We start from the raw sequence: 9,550 nt of genomic DNA on the forward strand, positions 1-9,550 counted from the left end.
CATTTATATTTGAATGGCTAGGGCCTTTTGGGTGAAGAGCTGGTACCCATTTGGGCCTGGAGATCCAGGTCAAAGGTCAGAAAAGTTGGGCTGGAATGAACAGTACACATTTTTAAAAACCACGGTAAGATATACATAACATAAAGCGTACTTTTGTGAACATGTTAAAGTTTCAGCGACTGTGTTAGTCAGCTTCCATTACTGTGGCAAACTGCCCGAGATAATCAGATTAAAAGGAGGAAGGATCTGGGTGGGGAAGATGGCTCATGGCTCCCTCCTTGACACTGCAAAAGAGAGGGTCTGAAGAGAGGAGAGAAAAGGTTTGCTTTGGTAAAGCACTCATGGTTTGAGTCCATTGGCCTTGTCGCTTTGAGCCTTTGCCAGCTCTGCACTTCCTGGTGATGGCACACTGGTGGAGGAGACCTGGTCACCTGATAGCAGCCAGGAAGGAGCAGAAGTACTGATATCCCCTTCCAGGTGCATCCCTCTGCAGCGGCCTTGCTTCCTTTCACTAGACCCCACCCATGGAAGTGTCAGCCACCTCTCCATCCCCTGACTGGAAACTGAGCCCCCAGTGCCTGGGCCTCTGCCATTACACACTCAGTGTTGTTGTCTCCCCTTCAACACCATCCATCTCCAGAACATTCCAAAGAGAAAGGGACCATTAAACACTGGTTCCCTGTCACCTTTGCCTGTCACCTGCCTCCTTTCTATGGCTGTGGCCTCTGGAGTGAACTCAACTAAGAAGATTCACAGGGTGCTTTTCCTTTAAAAGTTTTAAGAATTTTTCCTTTCGTTGTGTGTGTGTGTGTGTGTGTGTCTGTGTGTCTGTGTGTGTGTGTGTCTGTGTGTATGTATCTGTGTGTGTGTCTGTGTGTATATGTATCTGTCTGTGTTTGTGTGTGTGGTGTGTGTCTGTGTGTGTATGTATCTGTGTGTGTGTCTGTGTGTATATGTATCTGTGTGTGTGTCTGTGTGTATGTATCTGTGTGTGTGTCTGTGTGTATATGTATCTGTCTGTGTGTGTGTGTGGTGTGTGTCTGTGTGTGTATGTATCTGTGTGTGTGTCTGTGTGTATATGTATCTGTGTGTGTGTCTGTGTGTATGTATCTGTGTGTGTGTCTGTGTGTATATGTATCTGTCTGTGTGTGTGTGTGGTGTGTGTCTGTGTGTGTGTGTCTGTGTGTATAGGTATCTGTGTGTGTGTGTGTGTGTGTGTGTGGTGTGTGTCTGTGTGTGTATGTATCTGTGTGTGTGTCTGTGTGTATATGTATCTGTGTGTGTGTCTGTGTGTATATGTATCTGTCTGTGTGTGTGTGTGTGGTGTGTGTCTGTGTGTGTATGTATCTGTGTGTGTGTCTGTGTGTATATGTATCTGTGTGTGTGTCTGTGTGTATGTATCTGTGTGTGTGTCTGTGTGTATATGTATCTGTCTGTGTGTGTGTGTGGTGTGTGTCTGTGTGTGTATGTATCTGTGTGTGTGTCTGTGTGTATATGTATCTGTGTGTGTGTCTGTGTGTATGTATCTGTGTGTGTGTCTGTGTGTATATGTATCTGTCTGTGTGTGTGTGTGGTGTGTGTCTGTGTGTGTGTGTCTGTGTGTATAGGTATCTGTGTGTGTGTGTGTGTGTGTGTGTGGTGTGTGTCTGTGTGTGTATGTATCTGTGTGTGTGTCTGTGTGTATATGTATCTGTGTGTGTGTTGTGTGGATCTGTGTGTGTGTCTGTGTGTATAGGTATCTGTCTGTGTGTGTGTGTGGTGTGTGTCTGTGTGTGTATGTATCTGTGTGTATATGTATCTGTCTGTGTGTGTGTCTGTGTGTCTGTGTGTGTATGTATCTGTGTGTCTGTGTGTATATGTATCTGTGTGTGTGTCTATGTGTGTGGTGTGTGTGTGTGTGGTGTGTGTCTGTGTGTATGAGCACACATGAGTACGCAAGCTTGTGTGTGGAGGTCAGAGGTTGACTTTGGGTATCTTCTCTATTATTCTCTACATTTAAAAAAAAAGATTTATTTTATGTATATGAGGACACTTTAGCTGATTCAGACATATTAGAAGAGGCCATCAGATCCCATAACAGATGGTTGTGAGCCACCATATGGTTGCTGGGAACTGAACTCAGGACCTCTGGAAGAGTAGTCAGTGCTCTTAACCACTGAGCCCCTATTTTAATTTTTTATTTTATTGTATTTTATATTATTTTATTTTGTTGTTTTGTTTTGTTTGCTTTTCGAGACAGGGTTTCTCTGTATAGCCCTGGCTCTATTTTTATTTTTAAAGACAGGGTCTCAATATGTAACTCTGGCTGTCCTGGAACTCATTATGTAGACCAGGCTGGCCTGGAACTCACAGAGATTCTCCTGCCTCTGCTCTTGACTGTGTACTGGGATTGAAGGTCACTGTGCCAGGCTACTTATTTATTTTTAAGGTTTTTATTTTCTTTTGACCTCACTATGGAGGTCAGGACTGAACTCAGCTCATCAGTCTTGGCCGCAAGCACCCTTACTCCCTGAATGACCCTCTACCTCATAATTTGAGTTAAGGTCTCACTGAACCTGGAGCTCATTTGTAGCAGGAGTTTTGGCTACACCGCTTTCCGCGCCCCCCCCCCCCCCCCCGCCACCCAGGTCACAAGCACACACCCACCCGGGAGCTATCTTTGGATCAGAGAAAGACACACACACACTAGCTTATTTTAAAAATGCCTTTGCTAATTCAATGACTGGGCACTTCTGATCCTCCACCTGCTGCCCTAGGACCAATCGGGGAAGTGGCCAGTGGCCACCCACCGTAATTCTCACATGGCTGGATGGCCTTATCTCCTGCCACTCCTGTGCCTCATCCTTCTTCCCCGAGTCTTGGCAGTTCTCCTCTGTTCCTCACTGTGTGCTGTCCTGTGCCCAGCCACTAGCCTCTGGAATCTTTATTGATCTATCAAAAACCAACTGGGGACACGGACCTTTAGCATTTGGACATGCAGATTCCCGATTGAATCAAAACATTGAACCAATCTCCAACACTCATTGATTTATTGATTTGGCTGGGCTGGCTGGCCTGCAAGTTCCAGGAGTCTTCTTGTCTTTAGCATACACAAGCACCATGGTACACACACACACACACACACACACACACATACACACACACTAAATGAATAAACATAAATTTTTTAAAAAGTTTAAAGGATACAGTCTCAAAGAGTTAGAGTCTATCCAAGGATAAAGCCACTGAAGGTCAGGGTATCCATGGTCCAATCTCCTCTTGATGGTTGGATCCACCAGCTGGGAACCAAGTTTTCAACCAGTGAGCACTGCAGGCGGCACTTTGTATTCTCCTCTGTATGACTATATGTCTTCCCCGGCCCTTTCCTGCCCTCTGACCCCGTGTTCTTTGTCTGGGGAGTTCAGAAGGATATGGAAGGATTAGAAGCCACTTGGGGCTGATTTCTGCCCTGTCACCTTCCCACCCAGTTGAGCCCCATTTTTCTGTTGAATGTCACACTTGATGACAACGTGACAAGGACTTGGACTCCATGCTGCCACACTGCATTCCAGTGTAAGCATCTCCTGGGGAGGCTCATTCCTAAGTAGAAGGAATTCCCACAGGGGCCAGGGTGAGAAGCCCACTGCCTGCCCTCTGAGCCACAATCCTTCCTCTCCCTTCTGCCTCCCTGACCCAGTCTGAATCCAGATACTCTGCTGTCTACTCAGTGAGTCCACTTCCCCACATACGATGCTATCTACAAATGTGTGCAGACGTTTGAACCAGCGTAGATCCTGTGACCTCTCTCACACAGTTTTGTAGATGAGGAAACAGCTGTTTGGAGGGAACTCAGTAAGGCCATAAAAAAAAAAAAAAAATACTGGGCCAGGAAATGGCTCAGTGGGTGAAGACACCTACTGCCAGGCCTGAGCACCTGAATTCCAGCCCTGGGACCCACATGGTGGAGGGAGGGAGAGAACAGACTCCCACAAGTTGTTCTCTGACTTACACATGGGCCCCACCCCACCTACAGCAAAAAAATAAATACAAATAAAGTATTAAGAATAAAAAGCCTGGGCTGGAGAGATGGCTCGGTGGTTAAGAGCACTGGATGCTCTTCCAGAGGTCCTGGGTTCAATTCTCAGCAACCACATGGTGGCTCACAACCATCTGTAATGGGATCTGATGCCCTCTTCTGGTGTGTCTGAAGACAGCTACAGTGTACTCACGTACATAAAATAAATAAATCGTTTAAAATAAAAAAAAGAATAAAAATCTTCCTGGTTGGTGGTAGCATTCACCTTTAATCCCAGCATTCAGAAGGCAGAGGCATAACTCTATGAGTTCAAGATCAACCTGGTCTACAGAGCAAGTTCCATGGCAGCCATGATTACAAAAGAATAAAAAATGAGATTTTGTTTAAAATTTTTATTTTTATTTGACACACGAGTGTTTTACCAGTACGAATGTAAGTGCACCATATGCATGCAGTGCCCAGAGGCAGAAGAGGGTGTGAGATGTCCTGGCACCAGAATCACAATGGGTTTTGAGCTACCATGTGAATGCTGGGATCTGAACCCAGGTCCTCTGCAAGAGAAGCAAGTGCTCTTAATTGCTGAGCCATCTCTCTCCAACTCCACTTCTTCACTCTGCATGTGAGCTCCAGAGCATGGACACCCAGGCCTTTGACCCTCTCATATCGCCTTCCAGGCCTTTTTTTTTTTTTTTTTTTTCCAGTGAGTGGTGAACAGACCAGTTTCTGGGTGTCTGATCTGGGGTGTGGGTTCCCAGGGCCTTCAGGCAGCTGGCTCCTGCTGAGGCTGTCTGTGCTCCTCTACAGGGTCCCTGGATACCCACCAAGCCCCTGCTCAGACCCTGAACGAGACCCAGCAGGCACTAGAAAGCTTGAGGCTGCAGCTGGATTCACATGGAGCCCTGCATCGTAAACTGAGGCAGCTGGAGGAAGAGTCTGCTCGACAGGACCTGCAGATCCAGAGCTTTGAGAACGACCTCGCAGAGATCCGCGCTGACAAGCACAACCTAGAGACCATTCTGAGCAGTCTACCAGAGAATTGTGCCAGCTAGACTCTGGCACACCCTCCCCACCCTGCCATTTCCTGTCTACTCCCCGTAGGTGTGCCAGGCCTGCTTGTTGTATGTTCATGTGAATGTTTGTTTGCTGATGTGTCTTCGGTCTGAGCAACAATGTGTGCTCCCTAAATATGCATCAACATACACACCCCAGTGTCAGTAAGAGGCATGTCTGCATTTACACATATGTGTGTGTGATGCACTTGTGTGTTCAAGACTACCTGTGCATGCACACACATGAGAGTCTATAGCTGTCAAGAGGCAGTCCCGAGCTTGGGCATACTCTGCATTCTGGATGGGTCTTGTTATGACATATTTCCTGCAGAGATAACATATCTACAAACCTCCCTTCAAAAATCAGGGGCCAAACAGGGGTGGTACCTCTGAGGCTGAGAGACTATCCTCAGAGATCTTGAGAAGCCTCAGAAAATCCTATATGCATGGTCACAGACCTCCCCTGTCCCCTAACTGGTCACCTAGCAGCTCTGAGAATTGAGGTATCAGACAGATCACGAAATGTTCAGATTCTAACAGGATTCCCAGGAAGTGGCACCTAAGGCCATATGGGCCTGCAAAGCCTACAGGCCAAGGCACAGCTGTGGATACCTTTTGTGGACGATTTCCTGGGGGATCTGGATCGGTAGCTATTTCATTGAGGGAAGTGCCTGATCCATCCACCTTCAATATCCTGACCTACCCGAAGAACCAGGTTCTTCAGGGTCTGGGTCATGAAGCCTCAAGCAGACACGGGGATCAGCCCTTTGTGCCTTGCTGACCCGGTTAGCCTTTGATTGACACTTCTCAGACTGGTCCTGTGGCCCCACCTGCCATGAAGCATGCCACAGAGATGTGGAAGCCTGGCTGTCATTGTAGGCCTGCTGGCCGTGACTGCCTCCTTCAGAAATCCCTGGCATTTCTTCCTGATGCCCTCTCTTTTTCTCAGAGCTTCTTTAGCACATAGCAGGGCACCGAGGTAACAGCCACCTTTGCAAGCCCAATCCCTTCCCCAGGTCCCAGAGGAAATGATAGTCATGTGAACTGATTCCGATTATGAGGAAATAAAGAACCCTTTTCTGAGCTGTGTGCTGTGCCTTTGGTCCTCCAGTGCTGGTGTGGCAGCCGGGGCCTGCTGTGGGCATGCACAGAGCACGTCTTGTGATTGGTCCGGAAGGCAGGTAGAACCTACATTTGTGATCCCACATATGGGAAGGAAGTTGGCAGAACTGGACTTGCACCATGCTGGGGTCTGTCATGTTGGGCTTAGCAGGGTCACTGTGCCCACCACCTTTCCTCTCAGATCCAGGGGGCTTTCAGATCAAGGTGAGGGGCCCCGGATAGAGGTGGTATGCAAAGAGCTCCTCTCACAATCCCTGGTTCAGGGTGGAGACACTGAGGGAGAGAACTGGACTTAATACTGTCCAGTAGCACGGCAAGGGGAAAGGAGGGGCACCATTGAGGGGAGGAGGGCTTGGGCCTGGGCCTAGAAGGGTGGAGAGACAGAGGGGAGAACGGCCCATATAAGAGGGTAGGCGGCAGCCAAGGTTACAGGGCACCAGCCTGGTTAGCATAGGTCATGGCAAATTTAGATTAGAGCAGGTTGTAAAGCATGTTCTGTTTTGTCAAGGCTTTTGGCTACAAGGCCAAAATGATTGCCAGATTAGGTTTAATAGGAAAGTGGAAGTCACTGAGAGGGTGACTTGGAATCGGGCTAGGAGACGCTGGCAAGCTTTAGAAAGTCTGGAGCCTGGGGCTGCTGAGATGGGTGGCTTTTTCTTCCTTCCTCCTTCCTTGGTTCCAGCTTTGCTTTCTTCGATTGCTTAGGTCTTGCCTCTACAAATTAGCTTTCCTCGTCTTTCTTGTGTACTTAATGGTTGATGAGACTGCACAGCCCCTGCCCCCATCCTCCACAAAGCACTGGGCTTGCTAATTATTTTTATTTTTATTCATTTTTTCAAGACAGTGTTTCTCTATGTAGCCCTGGCTGTCCTGGAACTCACTCTGTAGACCAGGCTAGCCTCGAACTCAGAAATCTGCCTGCCTCTGCCTCCCAAGTGCTGGGATTAAAAGTATGAGCCACCGCTGCTCATCCATTATTTTTATTTTGAGATTGCATTCATTTTTGCTTTATATGTATGTGTGTTTTGCCTGCATGCATATCTGGGAACCACATGCATGCTTCAGGTCCTCTGGAATTGGAGTTACAGATAGTTGTTAGCTGCCATGTGAGTGCTGGAAGCCAAACCCAGGTAGACAAACAGACAATTCTTTTAACTACTGAGCCACCTACTCCAGCCCCAGGTCAAATGTTTGAGTGTTCAAGTCCCCTGCTTGGTCAAAATAACAGGGATTTTGTGTCCAAGGCTATGGGGTGAGATATGCCATATACCTGTGGAGAAAGTGTTCCAAGGCGAGGTGCATCCCTCCAGAAAGAACCCCAAGATCAAGGTGAAGCAGAGGTTGATGTGGCTGGTGTTTTATGTTGCGTGAGACTCACATGATAGGCTGCCAGGGTTGGGATAGAAAGACTGAAGACGGGATTGGGTAATTAAGATCTGGTATGTGATGTAAAAGACATGGAAGCTCTAAAATCAAAGTCTGGGGCAGGATCTGGCCTTAACCAGTTTCTCCACTGATAGATGGTCAACCTCTACCCACTTGAGCCATGATGTACATACAGCAAAGCACAGTCCCAGCATCCCTAGGGGACAGAGACCAGGCTTCCTAGGAAACAAGTCTCAGGCCTGACAAGTGACTCATGCAGTATGGTCATGTCTGGTGTATGCAGAGCCACTCAGAAGGCCCAGAGGTGGGGCTGCTCATGACTGAGAGGAATGTTGGCAGCTGAACATCTGGCTAACAAGGCAGACAGCTGAGCAACAGAACTTGGGGTGGCCCTGTCCTATCCCAAGGAACAGCCAGGAACAGCTGTGTAGCAGTCTTCTCTGAGGTGAAAACATTCCATCCTGTAGATGTTTACCTCAAGCAGGGAGGTAAACAACCCAAAACAGTAGCTTCAAGAGCTCCCTGAAACTGAGCAGATTCCCCAGGCCCCTCCCTGCCAGCCTCAGCAGAGCCCAGCTGCAAAGAAGACTCTTAGACATGAAGAACTGCCTGCCGTTTAGACCAACTGATGCTCTAGGAAAGGAGACTCCATCCAACCTGTTGCACTGTCTGTAGACCATTCGGGTTCCAGGTTCCTAGTTTTGTAGGCTGTCACTCATGCTGGGGGGGGGGGGGGTAGGCTTTGATGACACCACTGTCTGTGAGTCATTTCTGCTCCTGTAGGTAACCCTTCACCCATATTCCTGTAAGTAACCCCAATAAAGCTCACTGGGTCACCAAGCTGGACTTTGGTGGTATCTGTAATTGGATCTCTTGTGGGTTCCCAAACTGGGGTGAGTAAGCGTTTGTGCTGTGTCTCCCCAGGAAAAGTTTGTCACACAACAACAGCTAACCCAGCTAGCTGGGGCCATGGGCAGCCTGAGATTGGACCAATGAGGGAGGGCCCTGTTCTGAGTCCAGTTCCTGCCTGAGCTTTCAGAGGGAACACTACCATGCAGGCTTTGAACTCCCGAGCCCTTGTGGGACTACTACAATGCGGTCTCTGCTCCTGTTTCTCATATACTGCTGATTAGAGAGCTTGGGTCAAGTGCCCAGCTTCAGACGGTAGGATGAATGAATGCACAGAGGAGAGGGACCAAGAGCAGGAGCCCTGCCTTCTCAGACATCTGTGCTCTCTTTAGCCCCCATAGCATTCTATCTGGACCACTGCACTCCCCTGTGTGAGCTTGGCTACCCAAAAGGACAGTCAGCTGGTCCCAGGATCCCAATCTAAGGAGTTCAGACTTGAGATAAGTCTGGGGACTGGGGATTCTTGGATTCCCAGAGACATGCTGGAGGCACTACCGGCTCCTTCCCATGACTAGGACAATCCTGATCTGTGCCTGTGTCGACAATTTGACAATTTAACAGTTCGAGGGAGACCCTTTATAAGATTGTTCAGGTTGTACACTAGAATCCCTTTCTTTACAAGGCCCCACATGCCCAGTCTGGCCTCTCCTCAAGTCAGAGGCTGCTTCTTTACCACCCTAGAGGACTTGTGTTCCAGCTTCAGCTTCCAGACGTTTCTATCTACCATACCAATACTACTTCATAGTTAGGGGAAATGACACACAAAGGCCAAGTGTCAGGTACACCGGGAGCACCAACACACGAATTTATCTAAAATATTGGTGTCATGGTGGCGCTACCGGGTAAAGGTGACAGTAAGGTGACAGCCTCTATTGGTACTTGATCTTCACAACCAGCTCTGCGAAGTTCTTAGTGAGACGCGATATTGTCTCTCCTGGTGACAGGGAAAGAGGGCGTTCCCATCTTGCATTTTCCCGGTCCTCCAGCAGAGGGGCGGCGGCGGGCTAGGCGTCCAGCTAAACAGCAGCTTTGATGCCCCGGGTGCGCGCTGCCGCGGGGAGGGGGGCAG

The 9,550-nt window shown here is 48.5% G+C and overlaps 1 protein-coding gene across 6 annotated transcripts in view; it reads left to right on the forward strand.

The window, feature by feature from the left end:
• The window catches only part of Lamc3 (laminin subunit gamma 3), a 58,973-nt gene extending 52,826 nt beyond the window's left edge, over window positions 1-6,147 (forward strand). For all 6 annotated transcript variants that reach the window (XM_076928477.1, XM_076928476.1, XM_076928478.1 and 3 more), the window contains exon 28: window positions 4,820-6,147. In XM_076928477.1, coding sequence (XP_076784592.1) covers window positions 4,820-5,064 — 245 coding nt within the window. In that variant the 3' untranslated portion in view covers window positions 5,065-6,147. The remainder of the gene's footprint in view (window positions 1-4,819) is intronic.
• The last annotated feature ends 3,403 nt before the right edge of the window (window positions 6,148-9,550 follow it).

The sequence above is a fragment of the Arvicanthis niloticus genome, chromosome 2, assembly GCF_011762505.2.
Source record: "Arvicanthis niloticus isolate mArvNil1 chromosome 2, mArvNil1.pat.X, whole genome shotgun sequence".
NCBI classification, from domain to species: Eukaryota; Metazoa; Chordata; class Mammalia; order Rodentia; family Muridae; genus Arvicanthis; species Arvicanthis niloticus.